Genomic DNA, 19,451 nt, shown 5'->3' with positions numbered 1-19,451 from the left:
GATTGGTGCAAAGCCAAGCTTATTTGTTATCAATGTTCACAACCAACTAGCCAATACATTTCCGGTGCAATTTTACGTATTTTTCTCGGTGTGCTATGGTCACACTATTTCCTCAGGAGGCTTCGCATTTTTGTTTCGCACGAAATAGAAAAGAAAATTTCTGAATAAAAGCCGCTTACAAAACCTGATGTCCAGCTTTTCGCCAAACCAACTGCGTCAGTGCGCTCGCTTCACGGGCACACCATGCACGCCGGACAAGGAGCAGCAACTGCGGGAGCAGATCCACAGCGAACTGGCCAAGATCAAATACTGCGCGAATCCCACCTACCAGTGCAGTCTGATGAGGATCGAGGGTCACGACTACTGCATCCGGCACATCTTACGCGATCCACGTGCCAATTACCGACAGTGCTCTCATGTGTATTCGAACGGGCGGAAGTGCATCAACGCGGTGCCCAAGTACGACAATAAGAAAGAACAGATCCTGACTACCTTGTGCTTCGAACACAACCGTCAGACACAGCTACAGAAGACCCACCTTAATGTGGGTCGCATCCGCAGTCGCGTGGAGACCAACGAGACCCTGCTTAACAGCCTCTCATCCCATATCAATGTGGAGGACATTAAGCCAGAGCCACCAAAAACAGAACGCGATGATGATGAAATAGATGTGGTGTCGCCGCACGTAACTCCTTTTGGTAGGTCATGCTAGTAAGTTTATCCAGAGCTGTGAATTAATTTTTGTCCATTTAGTCACCCAAGATCACCGTAATACTATTGGACACGTCGTGGACAGCTCTCGCAAGCGACGCCGTATTTTGGATTATGCTTCTGATAGTTCCAGTAACGATGAGGATCCGCCTTGTCTCAGGAATACCGCTGCGGATATAGAGTTCTTTGAGTCAGACTATGAAAGCATTGATTCAGAAGATGATGATCCCCTTAAGTAAGTCTTGTAGAGATCCTTATCAATTTGCTCCCATTTTTTAACCAAACCCTATTTCGAAGATGAATATTAATTCAACATCTTTTCATGTTCTTGTTTTTCTAATCCAATTTTTTTGTAGACATGCTGGCGTCTACACACGTGCAGAGGCTGTTAAAATTGCCGAGAATAAGCTAATCAAACTGCAAGGCCTTTATCGCGAGCAGATCAGTAATCTGCAACATGTTCTGAAGCAGCGACGTCGCAAATATTTGCATGACATTCGCCGAGAGCGAGAGCTGTATTGTAAGCTTCAAAATAGTTTGAAATTATTATTTAAATTTTAACTAGTACCTAACTTTCAGGCAGCATCCACGATCAGTTAAAGGACACGCCCCACGAGCGAAAGCTTTACGAACAGCTAAAGGCACTGAACACTTACCATCGTCGCCAGGGCGTGGAAGCAGTGCTGTACAAGAAACTGAAGGAAAAGCGCGCAAGGGATACATTATACGCATCGAAGTCGTCCAGCAACCCAAAGTGCGTGTTCACCGAGGGCGGAGTCAAGTGCGGAGAGCGTACACTGCCGTGCTGCAAGCACTGCCGCAAGCATATTCTGGAGGATAAGCGCCAGGTGCTGTTCCGGGCCTGTGGCGTGGAACGGAGTGGGGTGGTCTGCCAGGAACCGGTGGCCAGCATTCTTGAAGACTCCAGTTGCGTACTGCATCTGGCCGTAGCGCCGGCTAAGCGCCAGTATATACAAAAGGTGCGTTAATCAAAACACTAAACCTAACCCACTCCATAACCACCACACGTTACTACTTAAATATTCCAACCGCCTTCTCATTCATTGCCATAAGTTGTGTTGCACATAACTGCCGAAACTACAGTAATCGAACTGTCGAACAGTTTGTAACAAACAATACTGCGTAACTAGTATTTAGACTTGATTTGTAGTAAAGCTAAGTATTTCTACCGAGAACAAACACGAAACACATGTACATAAGTGCTAGTATTGTTTATTAAGACTTTTGTGATCGACCCTGAATAAATAGCCGACCTCTCATCCTCCAGTTTTATGAACTTCCAAGCACTCCGGCGCAAGAAAGTATTTTCGCTGCCGGCCGTGGTGTCAGTAATTGTATCGGAGAAGATCCACGAAATGATTTGCGTTCGGAAAGCGATGGTCTTTTGGATTTAACAAATGGTGTATGCGAGTTTGACCTCGATACAGCTGATGATTTGGCAAACTTCCTTGACGATGAGTGCGCCATGTTTCTAGACATCGACAGTGACCTGGGCCTTTCCATTGACGATTGCAGTGTAGACTTAGGCCTCGAGCAAGATGGCGAAGAAGTGTCCAACGATTCCGTGGACGCTCCTGAAACTCAAGCTCCAGACCGTCTCATCTCAGATCTAGACGAATTATCTATGCAAGACAGTAGCGAACTTAACTTTGAAATGAACGATGCCGATGGCAATGTTAGCGAAGTGTTGAAAATGCTCGAGGGCATCGAGGCAATGCCCTGGTTTGATGCCCTGATGAACTAGATCGATATTATAGTAAATGTATTAACTCACAATCCTAACCATTATCCAAACACTAGCTGAATGTGGAACTGTTTCTCATGGCTGATAAACACTTTATTCCACAGAAATGCGAATCGGAAACCGAAGAAGAAGAAACTCAGTCGACAAGCGTGAGTACCATTATAAAAAAGGAAAAAGAGGACCCTTCCGATAATTTGTATAAGAGCCAAGTTCTTAACGTCACCACAGCCCATGGCGAAGACAGCAAAGACGATGTCAAAAAACTGATAGGGTCCACATAAAAGTTAACCTAAACTAATTAAGCCTTTGTAGCGTAAATGTTTACTGTTGCAATTATAAATCAATATACATTAAAGGAAAAACGTAGATATAAATGTCAGAAAATGTCAATTGGTTTTTGTAAGCATCTATTGTAACTTTTGTTTCTTCGGGAAAAAGATCCCTTAATAAATAGTCACTACAGTAGATTATCAAAGAAACGACTGGGTCTACGTATTTATTTATTTACATTTATTGGCTTTTCATAATTTATACAACTTAATATTTTTATTGTTTATGCTTGAATATATATTTAACAATTCACATTTCTTAAAGAAAACGCATAGCTTTTGCACTTTCCTAAAAATAGAAAATATGCACTCTGTTTGCTTAAAAGTAATGACTGTAATTATTTGATCTTAAAGCACAGTTAAATGTATCAGTTATCAGTTTCTCCATTCAGTATCTACTCAAATATGTACAGATTGCATAGGCTATGATCATACATTAATGGCAACCGCTCTCGTTGTTAAAATGCACTATTAAAAATATAAATTGGCAGCTAAATATATTAACAAAGTCTGTTATATGTTGAAACCCGATTGCTTAACTATTTTCCTACAGTTCCGTTGTTGTCTCTACCTCCGATCGATCCAAATCGTTGAGGTATGAGAAGCCTATTTGGCCATAGTCCCTCTTGCCAAAGGAAACGTTTTCGTTTGTGCTGCTCAAGTGGTTGTGATCGGAATTGGATCTGTGAAGTATAGTCTTATAAACGTACAGGCTTTATTTGATAATTTAAGAGATAAATACCTTTGAAACAGAGGGTTCGTGATGGGTACTTCACTACCAAAAAGTCGATTGTTGAGCTGGCCATTTCGACCCAAAGTGGCGTTCATCAGCTCGCCATTGCCATTGAGCAATCCCACGTCGCAGAATGTGTTGCCCCGCCTTCCCATCGTACTGTAGGCATTATTTTTGGCATTGGCCATATTGTTCGGACCAGTCGGGTCTATATTGTAGGCGCCGTTCTGATAATGGTTGGTGTTCTGGTGCTTGATGCGGCCCAAAGTCAGGGTTCCCGAGAGGGCACCATTCGGCGGAGATCCCAGTGGATTGGCATTGTTGCGGGTGTTCATCTCCAGTGTGCGGTTGAAGGTGTTCTGCCGGTTATTTATGGCCAGATTATTGTTCATGTTGGCATTGTTGAGATTCTTGTGGCGGCGAAGAGTGGCAATGGTGGCCGTCGTGGCATCCGAATGGGATGGACTTGACTGACCACCTCCGTTCGTGTTCTCCTTGTGCGTTATGTAGCTAACGTTGTCCAGCGAGAAGGCGTGGTTCTTGGCACTGAAGTCCAGCTGCAGATCGTCGTCCACATCCGGTGGCACTGCCATTGCGAGCATCTGAGTTTCGTACTCCTTCATGTTGGCTATGGTTTCACTGGCACTCGAGGCCTGCTGGTTGACGATCACAGGATCGTATCGCGTTGGATTCGTCGAGGAATACTGGCGCATGCGTTGCTTAAAGTTTTTATATCTATAAAAAAAAGTGTTTATAAATATTATATATCAGTTAATTAAAGTAAGCTAAGAATAACTTTACATACTTTGACCAAGAAATACATATGTAAATGATTCCGATTGTGCCCAGAATAAGAATAACGAGTGATATGGCAATAAGAGTAAAGGGGAAGACTTCATTATCAATAGTAGCAGCGGCTTTGACCTGGAAATTAAAGGAAAAATATATATATTCAATAGATTTCCAAGAAATATTTATAAATATTATCTAACCTTGTGAACCTGTTCTTTTCTTTCAAGTGGAAAAGATATACTTTCGGCAGTGGCTCTTGGTAAGGCGATATTCAACTCAGATCGCGCCGCTGGTTCCAGTAAAGTGGTCTCCACAATGCTATCCTTGCGGCTCACCAACTGTTCCGTCTTCGGATCGATAAGATAAAACCAAATATCTGTGGCGGCTGGGTTCTCGATCACCGATCCGTTTTTGGCCAGATACTTTTGACTGCTCATGCGCTCAATGCCACTGACTAGTCCGGTTTTCTTGTCCAGCAGCTCTTCCAATTCGGTGTAGTAGTTACGGAGATCGCTGGGTGCTGCATTCGGGAAGGATAATGCCATCCGATTTATGTCGGCCAATTTGTTGACAACTATGCGTGCTCTCGTGCGATGGGATCCCTGTTCCTGGGCATCGCTGTCACGAGCCTCCACCAAAAATGTGAGGGGGAAATCGTTCTCGTTTTTGAAATGCTTTGCAGTTCGAAGAACTCCCGTGTCTTCTGACAGCATGAAAAAGCTGGTCGGCTGTAAAAATACCAATATTGTTAGGAAATTAAAAGGTTTTTAAATAATCTACAGATTTACTTACCATATTGACCCGATTTTCGTCGTCGTCGTAGAGTGTGTATCTTACGGTACCGAATTTACCCGAATCACGATCTGTGGCACGCACCTGCAAAATGGTTGTGTCAACATCCATTTCTTCGGTCACCACCGTGTAGAACGTGTCTTGTTGGCCGCGCAGTCTATTAAACTCGAACTCTGGGGCATTATCGTTCTCATCTTGAACTATTATTTCCACGGTGGCTATATCTTTCAGAGGGTTCACAAAATAACGATGGGAAGTTAGACGCAACTGCAGGGTGTACGAGGTCTTGTTCTCAAAATCCAGAGGTCGGATGAGCAATAAATTACAGCCGTGATCGGCGGAACTCAAATTGAATATTCCCTCTTCGTTGCCGTGCACAAATTCACACTTGAAAGCCGGTGGTCCATCTGTTGATATCTTTGAATTAACTATCTGAATGAGTTTCAGGGTGCTATTTGTTTCCATTGATTCTGGCACACTGGTGGTGTAGCTATCATCACTGAAGGCGAGGCCAATACTTTCACTACTCATCACCATTCCGCTTTCCAATTTATTGTCCAATTTTACTTCGTTGTTACCGCTGGACAAAAGATGATGTACATCGACGCGCAGGGGAGCCACCGAACTTAGTTGGGGTTCTCCCAAGTCATATGCCCTTATGTCCACCTGGTACTCGGTATCCTCTTCCTTCCGGAGCTCATCCCTTATGCGAACTGCTCCAGTATCCGGATCCACTTGGAAGTACTTCGGAGCCTTTCCACGTCCCACGATCTCATAGCGAACCACATTGCCCGGCGAAGTACCATCTCCATCAATTGCTGGCAGAGTGGCTATGATAGTTCCAATACTCTGATCATCGTTTACGGTCACGGGATCGGGAACGGTTATAAATCTCGGGGGTAGATCATTGCGGTCCTCCACATCCACCACCAGTTGAACTGTATCTCCCGGCCCATCGCCATCATTCTCTATGGTGCCAATGGTCAGCTGGTGTTGCTTCTGGCTCTCATAATCCAATCCCTTAATCGTTCTTATTTCCCCTGTTTTCTCTGAAACTCTAAAGAGTTCCGCATTGCCCTTGCGAAGAACGTAGGTTATTTCCGGAATGGAATCCGGATCAAAAGCTTGCACGGTGGCCACCAGGAAGTTCTCCTCATTTTCCGGAATGTGCACATCAATGCGTGAATCGGTGAACTTCGGCACCTCATCAGGGAGATCGAGAACCATCACAGTAACACTGGCAGTTCCCAGTCGTGCATCCGGAGCACCATCCTTAGCGGTTACCACAAATTTGTACTCGTTCAACTGCTCGTAGTCCAATTGCTTAGCTGTTAGGATCTCCCCGGAAGTGGCGTTAATTGTGAAGGGAATATCCGTGGGAATGGAGTAGGTGATCTCAGCGTTGATACCCTCATCGGCATCCGTGGCATGAACGACTCCCACGGAAGCCTGGGCCTTGCCCTCATCCACTTGGAAGATGTACGGCAAGGTAGAGGCATCGAATTCCGGATTCTTATCATTGATATCCGTCACCTTGATGTTCACTGTAGCACTGCTCGAAAGACCACCAGTATCCTCTGCTTTCAGGATCAGTTGGTAGCGGGTTAAGCTCTCACGGTCCAGTTTTCGTATGACTATGATCACTCCACTCTCCTGACCAACAGCGAATTGCCGGAGATCGTTACCGGATACTATGGAATAAACCACCGCATCGTTCTCCGGATCCTCGGCATGGACGACCGTAACTGTGGAATTAATTTCCGCACCCTCGCTAACCTGAACCTCGTAGATGGGTTTCTGGAAGCGCGGGGGTTTCGTATTTGGTCCCGGGGTCACACTCACCTCCACGATGGCCTGCGAGGATAACCCTCCGATGTCGGTGGCCTGGACCGTAATGCTATATTGTTCGCCGGCGAGCAGACGACCTTGGGTCCTGATCTCTCCGGTCGTCTCGTTAATGGTGAACTTCTGAATGCCGTTGTTGGACACATGGTAGATGGAGTAGGTCACCACGGCATTGGGACCCTCATCGTTGTCGGTGGCCATGACCTGGGTGACCAGGCGACTTTCGCTCTGATCCCCGGCCGTAATGGAGATCGGTGGCACCATCGCCAGCTTGGGGGCATTGTCGTTGACATCTCGCAAATGGACCGTGAGACTCAGGGGGGCACTCGCCGCATTCGTTCGCGGTTCCCGGGCGACCACTTGAAACTTGAAACGTCCTGGCGACGGAGGATCGCGATCGAGGTTGTCCTCGTTGACAATCAAAATGCCATCGGCAGTCACATTGAACGACGGTGTGGTCAGCTCGTATATGTAATCGGGCTTCGGATCGGTGTCACTCAGGTCGGCATCTGTGGTTTTGAACGATATAGGGTTACCGTTCGAGTCCAGCACTCTGGTTCCGATGGGAGAGTTCTCGTCCACGTAGCCCTCGGTTTGCGAGGAGGATATCACGGGGGATTGGCGTCGACTGGCTTAACGGAAATCGCCAACTTGGCGGTTGTGAATCGCTGGGGTCCAGCGGAAACCTCTTCTGCCTTCACTATGATGTCATACTTCTTCGCCGTCGATGTATCAATGGCTTTCGTTTGCTTTAGCACCCCGGTGTTCTCATCAATCTGGAAGTAATCAGCGTAATTTCCGGGCATTCCACTGGCAAAACTATAGCGAATGGGGGAGTTAATGGTGTCCAGATCCACGGCCTGAATCCTTTCGGGGAGAACAGTGAGCACCCCCAGCAAGGATCCAGCTGGAACGGATGCGGAGTACTCCGGATTTATGCAGGCTCCATCGAGGGAGACACAACCGCTGTAAATAAACGATGGGTCCAAGTCGTTCGAGTCGGCTATGTTGACCGTCAAAGTGGTCGTTGATGAAAGACGATCTGCGGTATTGCGGGCTCGATCCTGAAATTGAAAATAATAATATATTTTTAGCATATGACCGTGGTTGCATTAACGATTTCGCTTTACACCCAAGTGAAAGGTTTGTAACCCTATAAATGCCGTCGGCCGAGAAGCCGGTAAAAGTTAACTTAAGCATATAATTGAGGCCTTTTCAGCTCAAACTTTTATGGTTGTAATTAACCCTTTGTAATAATCTTACCGAAGCCACAATAGTAAGATAATAGGTTTGAATCTTTTCAAAGTCCAGCGTCTTGGCTACAGTAACCTTAAAAAAAAACGAGAAGAGAAGAGAATATTTACCATGTATTTACCTTAATTAGGCTTTCCAAACTTACTTGACCCTGGTGGGGAAACGATATGGCAAAGGTGCCATAACCATCTGCACTGTATTTCTCGATGTCGGTGGAATTGGCACTCCCCTCGGCTATGAAATACTCAACCAGCCCATTGACACCTGCGTCCTTATCGAGGGCCTGAATGTTCCGAAAAATAGTGGTTCCCACCGGTGTGCTCTGTAAAAGTTATTATAAGCCATTGAAATGTCAGTTAATTCGATGTGGGAAGCAGCGGGGGGTTTTTCCGAGTGGCTTTCGTTCCGAAGAACCGAAAGTGTTTCCTGCCCAGTTAATAAATTGTTTCTAGTTCAGCAAGAAGATTCCATAAAATATATTTTCCCCTGCCTCGTTTGTGCTAAATTTCTAAAATTTCCCATGGAACCCAGCTGGGAGGCAACGGAAACCCCGAGATCATTATTTCATTCGCATTGTTTTTAAGCCAAGTCAAGTGGCTGCAGTCGAGATCCGAAGATCCAAAAAGCCTGCTGGGCTGTTATATAACGGTTACAGCCTCTTAAACTCATGTTAAGGAGCAAGTTTGCTACTTGGCGTTTCTGCAGCGAGTTTCTGCAGTTTCTGTACACTCGAGTTGGTAATTTAGCATCCACTTTACCCAGAATTGCAGCTGAGCATTGTACATTGTTCATCTGCTGAACTTTGCGATTTGTTACTTGTTTTTTTTTTGGTTAAATGGCATGCAAGCTTAGGTCATCTTTTTTCGCTTTTCATAATTTTTAGTTTCTACTGCGCGGCCTAACAATTCCCATGGTTTGTGTCTATTGATTGTGGAGATTCCACACTGTTTAGGTAGCCCTATGGAGGTATAATTTATCTGGGCTCTTGTAATTATTTGATAGCGAGCGGATGAAATGCGATTCTGTTGTCTTGGTCTTGTCTTCTCCGCCTGGACATCGCCTCCCTTGGGAGTGTTCGCCTAAGCCGGCAAGTGCATACCAATTATATTCCAGTTTGACTGGCAGAACGCCATATAAAGGGACCTGGATCGCGAATTTACAATGCACTATATACACTTTTCTGCGAAAGAAACGATGACGCAGGTAGCCTGCCCTTTTGTTTATTCTGCACCAGGCTTCCTCCTAAACTTAAAGGCTTCGTCGCATTGTTAAATAAATTTCGTATAGGCAAGCGTCCCGATTGCAAATTCCAATGAACCATTTATATTCAGCTTTATTGTATTGCCCTGCAATTTTATTTACTATCTGAGGAGTGCGCGATCAAGGTCCTAGATGCTCGAAAGATACAAAGAGATACGAACAAAAGGGGAACATTTTAATTGGAAAACTTTTCTTCTTTTAGCGGAGTAATCAGTGGTTGAGGAAAGTGTTCTTGATCAGTCAATTTCCTGAAACTCAATTGGCGAGCAGTTATAATGAGAGAAATTGCTTTCCTTACGACTGTTATGCGTTCTAATGCAAACCATATCATTTCTGAACGTTTTGAGTGATTATTCTACAGGTTTAATGTCTTAATAAGTATGTGGATCATTATGTGAGATTTCTCCCATGATGTAAAAACCCAGGTGCAATTTAAACACGTCTCTCTGCAGTGTTTCACTGACTCTTCGCCAAGTAATGGACTTTGACGGGGTTCTTTATATACGACTTTGTCTGTGGCACGTTTCCGCTTTGTTTTATGCTTTTTGCTGACGCTGCTTTCTAATATGTCAACAGTTCTGTAATTGAACGTTATTAGTCTAAATACGTGATTAAGAACCGGCAGGCAATACTCTTGCTCTTGCTCTTGCACTTGCCGCCGATCTCATGATCCTCGGACTCTGCGAATCCGATCCGCTCGACATGCTATTGTGTTGCTCGAGCGCTGGAAACATGTTCACTACCACTTCATTAGTGTTCAGTATGTAGTTGCTGCTGTCGCTTCGAGAAGACTATACTATGCACATTCACCTGACTTTTGCACAGGAAATAAATTCTAGTTCTTAATCACTCTTCAAGCCTTTAAAACTTAGGCTGCACATGAAATAACATTTATAAAAATTTGAAAAAAAACAAGTTGCTTGTTCTCCCTGCATAATAACGTTTAACTAATCATAGTAGAATATAAAAATTTGGTGATTTTGGTGACCCTCAACCCAATTGTTTTCAGTGCATCTGCGGGTTGCTCCAGCGTGATAGTCCGTTTTGCACCCGGGAGGAACTACAGCGAGAAATGCGGGCAAAACTTCGGGGCGACGAAAAGCTGATCGTGCGGACGCTGAAAAATGTCTATTTACTTACCTCGGGAACGGTAACCTCGTAGGGCGTGTTCATGAAACGCGGCGCATTGTCATTTATGTCCGACACCCGAACAATAATGGGAATGGTGCGCTTCTTGTTCGTCGATCGGATGGTGCAGGAGACCTGAAACGATTCAGCAGGACGACATATTTTCATAAATATTTCGCCCTTGCAAAGCGGCGCAGAAAACACGGCACCTGGAAGACAATGTGACTGAGGTTCTCCTCATCTCGATCCAGAGGCTGCAGCAGTTGGAGCCGCTTGCCGTTCAATTGAAATATCGGCTGGCCTTTCGGGAAGACCAAATTCAGAGCGATCTCCGTCTCCGGATCACCGAAAATTGGAAGCTCTGGCGGCGTGGTTGGCTGTCCGATGACTGCAGAAAACGCATAAATAATATAGTAAAAGTTGAAGTCTAATAAATAAAGCTAGGTTATTGGTACAACAGGCTCCGAGCCGGCAAACATATCGGGAGGGAAACGAAACGAGAAAACTGCAGACAGCAGCCTTTCTCTTTGCATTTGGGGTCAAGTTGCAGCGATCACTTGCGATGTGTGTGTACACACACATACCAGTACATACGGGTATGTGCACACACATCGCAGATGCATCTCGAGTGCACATGAAAGTCTTTAAATTTCGCGTGCTCTTGTTATTTCGCAGTAGGCGCCTCCAAAAGTGAGATCAGATATTACACAACGGTGCATAATGTTTGTTTTTTATGTTTAAATGCATGCCTAATACGCTCTATAACTTTTTATGATCGTTACAATAAATTTTATTTAAATTAAATGAATCGTTTAAGTGATAAATTTAGTTTTCTTGTTGGCCTTTGTCGTTAAAAAACAGGAATTACAATTTTCAGCACGTACTATCTTGTATGTTTTAAGCCCTGACACACATGTCGTATGAGTAATTTGTTGTGGGAAGGTTCGGCACTTGAAATGACCTAAAACCTAATTGAGCTTTAAGACTACTTAATTGCAAATCCGAAATCCACCAATTAGGGTATCGAGAGTGTGCTAGCCTCACCTTTCAGAGGTGCACCCTAGAGAACAAGTAAATTGTACAATGTATCCACAATGTATATTTAATTTCTCTTGTCCGACGTGCTTTTTATTCTTTGATGTGATGGTCTGCCTATGTGAACACGTTTAAAATTATAATTATGGTGTGTTGCACCTTTCGTGCCTAAAGTCTATGATCTTGAAGTCGAGCTTGCTCTTGAAGCGTTTTGTCTAAAAAGCGCACGACCATTAATGATTTTGCATTCACGTAATAGATTTGACGTTGGGGCAGTTTTAGAAGTCATATTTCCTGTTTGAAGCCATTTTGCTACATATATACTACTTTGTTAGTCAGTGGCCTAGGATAAATGGTTTTATGCATTTAATATAATCCGTTTAAAAATGACTTACATGAATCTCGGCTTTCTTCGATGTCCAGAATAATGTTCGTTTGCCCGGTTTCCACTTCGCACATTTGCGACTTGCCCAAAACCGCCGAACAGAGCAGGATTAAAAGGCCAAAAAAGCCCAATCCTTGTTGCGGAGTGAGGTTTCTCGCAGCCATTTTACTAAAAATAAAAGTAAACAAATGTTTCTCGTAAAATATATATTTGCCAGAGCGTCTGATTTAAATAATATTCGAACCTACGCGGTCAGACCCACACAGCGAACATGGAAACCCGAACCTCGAATCTCAAAATGCCTTCTGCATACGCTGCTTTTGCGCTTTTGTATGCAAAGACGGCTTCCCATGCCTTAAATGGTGTGATATCAATATGCAATAAACAATTTAACAAACTTGGCGTTGTCTTAGCCGCAGCGCGTTCTCTTCTCGGCGATGCCAAATATAAACCAACGTATATGGGCATGTGGAAATCTAAGATGCCAAGATCTGCGGAGGATAGCAATACCTATTTGTAAGCTACCTGAAATAAAATACTAACTTGGTGTTGAAAGCGTTGGCTAAATTGATAATTTTCATAGTTCCGTTTTGAGCCCATCAAAACTACTTGGCTCGGTGAAATATTGACAGAGAAAAGTTTATAACGGTGGGATCGTAAATTGGCTAATAAAGTGGGGAGCCCGGCCAGCCAGCCACTCTGCAACGGGCTCCGCGATCAGGTGCACATTTTGCCCACCTCATCTCATCGGGTGCCTAAATGGCCAACTTGACTGCCCGATCAACTTTTGCGGCTGTGGCTGTGGCTTTGGCTTTGGCTGTGGCTAAGATACAGTTAGCAGTGTTCTTTGGAGCCACTTCATGCGGCTTCTATCCCTAGGTTTCTGCTCTCTCTCCGCAGCTCGGCGCACATCCGCTGGCTTTTCGATTCTTTCAAGACTCGTTGGCACCAGGAGTCGATTCTTGCGCATCCGTAATGAAACAGATCGAAACTAATCTTCGGTTTTCTCGCTTTTTCTTTGGTCTCGTTCATTAGATAAGCATTGGAATAATATGGGCTTAGTTGAGTTGGTTAAGGAAAAATCATTGGATAACGAAATAAAGTGCACGCTCTAATTAACTACGATTCTCTTATGGGAAACATGCTAATTTGAAACTAATTTTTATGCTGGCAGTAAACCTCTAAAGAAATCATCATTAAACTAGATAAATAGTTAGATAAAAAAGGAATATAAATGATTTATTTAATTTTTTTTTTTTTTAATTTAGCAATGAAATTTCCAAAGAGTTGCCCCTTACCTAACCTGTGCTCTACTTCATAAATGATTATAAAAAGCAATTTAACAAACTCATAGCGAAGAAAAGTTAATTATTAAGCGAACAACTTTGACATTTAAAAGTATTTTTTAAGTTTTAGTTAACGTTATTATCTTTTGATTTTCCAAAAATAACATTGCCTACTTTAAAGGGCTTGTATTTATAAAAGTATAAAAGCAAAATCTGCATCTACCAAAAATCGATTACATATACTCGTAATATGACTTGTTTGACTTGCCTAACCTAACTTAATTTTTTTTACAACACCATCCAAAACTTAATAAACCAATCAAAGTATCCATAAAGATTTAACGATTTATTTATTTTGCCAAAGTGTGCTGCAATCTGGAATCGAATCAAACTTGTCTCTAAACGCAACTGTTGCTGAAATTATCTCCGAAATCATAAAGGCAGCGATCGTTCATTGCGTAACTGCGAGATATCACATCGTATTGATATGGCTTAAATGTTTTTCCTCGCCGTTCCTGTTTCTATTTGCGAAAATCGCGAAAAGCGCTGCAAGTCCTCCGCTTTCACTAAAGACCCGCCATGCCCCTCGTATAAACAAAAGTCTCGATGAGGTGAAGCCACAGCCACGGAGCGGAGCTCGGTGGCCACAGAAAGTCAGTTGCTGATTATGTTCAACCGGAAACTTATAGAAAAAGCCGAATGTGCCAAACTGGTTTGCTTTGCAAAATAAACGAAAGCCGAGGTATCGCTTTGCTTTGAATGCCTCAATGCCTGAATGCCTGTATGCCGTTGCCTGAAATGCTGAGCAGCCAGTAGTGCTGGGTGCAGATTCGATATACGGGAAACCTGTTGCTTATTGATGCTGTTTTTGCCAACATTTTCTAGTTTTGAATGTGGTACAATACGTACCGAACTTAAATCTGAAATCTGTTGGAATGCGAACGATGGTTGCCACACAAATCTTAAATAAACAAGAAAGGAACGCCAGTTTCGGGGACCGAATCTCGGGATACCCTGGCCCACCAATCCACCAATCAAACTCCATCGTTCTGTCAGCTCCAACTTTGATTGTTATGCTAATTCTGTGAGTGTTTTATTGTATTTTAATTTTATTGGACAGGAGGACGCGCTCGCGACCATACAAAGTGTACGCTTTTATGCATATCGCTTTTCTTAGAGCCGTGAGATGTTTCATAATGCCTGCTGACAATAAAATATTGCCGTATATCAGCATTGAAATCTTTTCAATCTAAAACACCGAAAAGGTAGTTATATCGAAATGACAAATTAATTCCTTTCAGGTATTATTATTTATATGACTGCTATAAAAATGGATTACCTAAGGGGAGAGTATTCCCAGCTTTGATCCCTATTCTTCTTTTAATTTTTGCGAAATGCCTATTGTAGAGTTTAATGACTTTAAGTGATTTTAAAATCTAATCGTTCTAATGAACTCAGCAAGAATCTTATGGCCAATTTACTCGGAATCATTTTTGTTGATGCTTAATTTTCATGATTTGCCTCTTTTTGAGAACGCCTATGCTGTCAAAATTTAAACCAACAACTGCTGAGTAACCGAAAAAATCTAAAATACGCTGGAATTAAGTGGTCTTCAGTTTAAAAGTCAAGGTTCGGACTTTAAGATAAAAGTGTAATATATAATACGTAACATTTATAAATTATATATTAAATACGCAAAATATTTTAATTAGTGTTCTATACTTAGATATCCAGCTTCAAGCTTTTTGGTGACAAAAAAATTAATCGAGCTGACTGGCCGCTTAAAATAACTGTTAGGTGATTATGTTTAAGCAAATGAAGTTTGAATGGAGCTTGAAGCACAGAACATTGTGTTCTTTGCTGTTCTTCTTTCCTGTATACATGTATACTGTATAATTTGAGTATAAATCACAAAAACGGTATTAGCAGTACTTACCGATTATTCTAAAGATTTAATATTGCAATAGCTCAAAATATTGGTGCTAGGTATCCAACGTGAAAAATGTCACGCGCCGTTAACGAATAAATTCTTTATACATTTCGGACATATAACATTCCAAGGTGTATTTTCTTGCCACCCGTACGCTGTATATGAAATAAGGTTAAATTGGATTAAATTCACTCGCGACTTAGATATTTAATCATTTTCTTATGTTTATTTTAAGTGCTGGTATTATAAAACTGATTTTGAGCCAATACATAAAAATTGATGATCACAAGACAGGTTTCGGAGCGACGTTTTATCGTTATTTCCACACTAGATTGATTTTTGATTGTTTATTTTTTCTCTTTTCGAGGTTGTCCTCTTGGATTAATTATTAATCTTAATATTCCGCGAAATGTAACCAACTAAGCGGCGCGTGGGAGCCTGGTATCATGTAGTAAAAGTAGCATGGCAAGTTGATGGCTATCTATGTAACATATGCCCGTACAAGACTGTATAAGTTTTCTTACACAAATCTCGACATACGTGACCTCATTTGCCGATCTGACAGAAAACGTTTTTTGGTTTTGGTTGTGTCTTTGCAAATGCCGCAAAAATCCCGGTCGATAAATTAAATTCGTTGAGTGTGTCTTATACCAGCCCATAAACACATTGCCATTTAATACAGCGATCACGTTCACATTCCACATTAGTGTTCTATCCTTTTTTTTTTGGGGAAATGATGATGGGTAAGTTGATGTGAAATTTTTGTTTGTTTTTACACCATTGTGATTTGGGTAAACAAATAAATTGGCAAGAGAAAGTCTTGCTTTCGGGGTTTCGTACATATAGTTATGTGTAGGTACAATCTTTTTTAACGTTGGATGCTTCGTAGATGAGGGCTTTGTTTGCCGTTCGAGGTTTCTTTGTTGTTTAAACGGGGATTATTTCGTTTTGATTCACAGGTATGTAAGCTACGTATACGGAGTATGCCCTTTTCGGGTCTTATAACATCAAATTGCTTTGGATCTACACATCACACGTCGCCATAAACGGACCATTCTGAACTTTACACATTTTCTCGAGAGATAACTCTTAAAAAATTAGCTCTTAGGCATATTCATACCAGCTTGAAAACCGGTATCGCGGGAGCCACCTAAAATACGAACATGTACATGGTACACTGCGCGAAAGTACGTGATATCGGTTCGATGGTCGGCTCGGAACTGTTTCGGTTTACCTGTTTCGCGTTTCGGCCACAAGCAACAAGTGGGCGCTGCCATGGTAAAAAGTAAATAGGATAGTCTCGTCGCGTCTGCTAGTCCCGTAACGTAGGTTGCAATGAGTGTGAGGGAATGGTTGATCTCCAAAAAGTAACGGACTGGACCCGAACGATTTTGCTCCCGACGAGACTACTTCATACCAATTCTACCATGGTTAAGGGAACGATTTGGCAGCCGTCGACTGTTGCAGCTACAAGCAACAAGTGGGCGCTGCCAGCCAAAGTGGAACGAAGTGGAATCGGACAGCCAACTCTGGTCCCTCGCTGGCATTCGCTTTTGCGGTAAGACTGGTTTCTGGGACTAGTTTACCAGCTGATATCACACACCGCCACATAGCCAGATATACCCATTTTTCGAGTGCGAAAGGCTTCGCCCGTGGAGAGTACAGGTACTGCGATCCGCGATCCGCGATCTGCAGGTGCATGTAGGTATGTTTCTTGAAAACTCGGCTAACAGAGTCTGTTAAGTCAAAGGTAAATAAAAGACCACCATGTTTCATTTCCATAGGAGTAGGCTGTGGAACCAGTTTTTCGGTGCTTTTTTCCCTCTCTTTTGTTTTTAGCTGCAGTTTCTGTGTGTGTTCGTTGGTCTGTTCGTTCGTTCGTTTGTTCGTTCGTTCGGGGGCTGTGTAAAAGTTTTTATTAAAATGTTTTAGGTGATGTTGCTGCGATTTTGTGCAGCAATCTGCGGCCGGACTTTTCCAGCCCGCTCACTTCGCCAAACCAAACCCAAGCCCAAACCCAAAGCCACAGCGAACCAAACCGATCCGGTGCATGAATGAAGTTCACTAAAGGGGCAGACAGCATTTTTGTACCTGTCAGGCAGCCAAAGAGTCGCATATGCATATTCCATTGTGCCTGGACAATGAGACAGTCGCTTTGCTATCCACCAAATTACCATCATTTCGAGGTGTTTGCAGTCGCGCACCAAACAAATATTATCATTTTCAACCGGATGCAGCAAGAACAATAAAAGTATAGTACGTCAAAGTCATTTCTGAAATGAAAATATAGTACTATCGATAATCAAAGCTTCCAATTTACAAAATTGATTACAATATTTTCTGATAGTAGTTTGACGTCCTCCAACTAGCAAAATTGATAACAACATTTTGTGATTGTAGGTTGTCGTCTGGTTTTTCCAAATGTCAAACGATCAGCTTAAATGCCTATTTAAAAGATGTAAACATTATTGCTCATGTTTACAAGCCAAAGTTGGAGCTTTAAACTTTCAAATCAGCTTCACACATATCAAGCCACCAAATCGTGGACCCATTGTTAATTTTATTTTAATCTGTGGCCCATTAAAACAACCTCAAAAAATTAAGACAAGTGCTAACTGGCTATTAACACAGTGTCTTTTAGGTGCTAAAACTCATGGGATGCTAGCTTCATTTTCATAACTAACTTGAAGAGAAAGTGCAAGGGTTTTCAGCAAGATGTACATCATTAGCTTGTTTTATTGTTTCTTAACAACCGAGCTGGGTTTTCAACTTCGTCTTGCTGAATCCCCCAGAGCCCGGAATTAATTAAAGCTAAGCCCACGGTTTCTTTTAACACTGAGCTTTTTGTTCTTTCGTTATTATGAAAGGTAGTTTCTTGCAAAATTTATTGAGGGTTACGATTACCATAATGTGTGTTAGCTGGTTTTGTCTTCCGGCTTTGTCAACAATTTTACAATTCGAATGTCCCATTTCCTCGAAAATTGGAGTCGTCTTGTCGGTCAGTTTACTTATTTCAAGTTCATAAAACTGAATAAAATCGATCTACATATGAATGCTCTCACCAAAAGTTTTTCATTCTGTACATTTTTATATCGTGGGAATTACTTAAAAGTGAAGCGGAAAATTAAATTTATGTATACACGAATGTAATAATAATTAATCATTTAAGCAGACATTTAGTTACTAAGAATAGTAGTTCACTAACCCGTTCGTTAGGTATCCGGTGCTTATTTGTCTAGACACTAGACTATAGCCAAAACAGATTAATTTACGAGTTAATTAAGCACAAAAATAAATATACCTTTTACTCTTAGAACACCGGATGCGAAAAGGTTAAACGAAATGTGTCAGCCAAAATTGTAAGGTTTCGCTTCATCCATCCTCATAAGCCCGAATTGCTGTTTAAGCCATTTTTAAATCAGTTTACCTTCTTAGGAATTCTGGAGTGCATACGCCAGACAAAGAAAAAAAACATACGACAAATCGTGGCAATAAAGTTAGGTTTTGCAAAATAGGCAAAATGTTTGGAGTTTGTTTAGTTACGGCGTGATTTAAGTTTTTAACAAAAAAAAAAGGAGTTTACACTCCATTAAAGTTTAAGAAGCTTAAAAGTCATTGGACGAATAAAAATAAAATGTGCAACCTGCTGGCTTACAAAAATATTACGTTATCAGCACAAAATGCGAATGAACTAATAAAAGCACATAATAAACTGGCTTTGCCTCGGCTTCAAATTACCAGAGCGCAGCTCTACTTTTGCAAGACAAACTATAAACGTTATGATTGCGATTATAAATTTAAATTTCTTCTTTTTTTTTTCGCCATAAGCCAAGTCGCGATGACTGCATTGTTCTGGCCTCTCACATGTTCGTTCTGCTTTCCAGAGGCTGTTAAATCATTCTTCGGCCGCTTTAATTGCTCCACAAAGTACAACTGCATTCCTGGCACAGCAACTAAAAGTAGCAACAATTCGATTTGGGACCATTGCGCACCAAATAACCAAAAGATGCCTTGCTGGCGGACTGAACAATCACTTTGCCCAGATCAGTTTCGGTCCGGCCAAGAAAATATATATATATATATATATATACCATATAGATGGCCGGGGCGAGTGTGTGTGCACAGTTGCGGTCAGAAGAAAAGTACGGAGCGGATGGTAGATTTATAAGGTGGAAATTCAATCCGGTCTCGGCGAGAACAGGGAAT

The 19,451-nt window shown here is 42.2% G+C and overlaps 2 protein-coding genes across 3 annotated transcripts; one reads left to right on the top strand and one right to left on the bottom strand.

Moving 5' to 3' along the window:
* Positions 1–103: 103 nt before the first annotated feature.
* LOC108088491 (KAT8 regulatory NSL complex subunit 2) lies at positions 104–2,860 on the top strand. 2 transcript variants are annotated; one of them, XM_017186310.1, is made up of 6 exons: positions 104–698; positions 754–946; positions 1,068–1,231; positions 1,291–1,691; positions 2,000–2,494; positions 2,581–2,693. In XM_017186310.1, the coding sequence occupies exons 1-5, from the start codon at positions 188–190 to the stop codon at positions 2,474–2,476; spliced, it is 1,746 nt and encodes a 581-aa protein (XP_017041799.1). In that variant the 5' UTR covers positions 104–187; the 3' UTR covers positions 2,477–2,494; positions 2,581–2,693. The 2 variants fall into 2 exon arrangements, with proteins under 2 accessions (XP_017041799.1, XP_017041800.1); XM_017186311.1 differs by lacking the exon at positions 2,000–2,494 and having other exon boundaries at positions 2,581–2,860.
* Positions 2,861–2,959: 99 nt separating this feature from the next.
* Positions 2,960–16,454, bottom strand: LOC108088490 (cadherin-99C). The gene is given in 13 exon segments (XM_017186309.2): positions 2,960–3,488; positions 3,548–4,273; positions 4,344–4,462; positions 4,531–5,058; positions 5,123–7,578; positions 7,581–8,031; positions 8,231–8,296; positions 8,367–8,543; positions 10,622–10,744; positions 10,819–10,997; positions 12,040–12,197; positions 15,252–15,400; positions 16,366–16,454. Coding segments are annotated over 11 exon segments (5,115 nt in total). The 5' UTR covers positions 12,194–12,197; positions 15,252–15,400; positions 16,366–16,454; the 3' UTR covers positions 2,960–3,352.
* Positions 16,455–19,451: the final 2,997 nt, after the last annotated feature.

Source organism: Drosophila ficusphila, unplaced genomic scaffold (assembly GCF_018152265.1).
Source record: "Drosophila ficusphila isolate 14025-0441.05 unplaced genomic scaffold, ASM1815226v1 contig_791, whole genome shotgun sequence".
NCBI classification, from domain to species: Eukaryota; Metazoa; Arthropoda; class Insecta; order Diptera; family Drosophilidae; genus Drosophila; species Drosophila ficusphila.
Note: the sequence above shows the minus strand (reverse complement) of the source record. Positions and strands in the feature narration are given on the sequence as shown.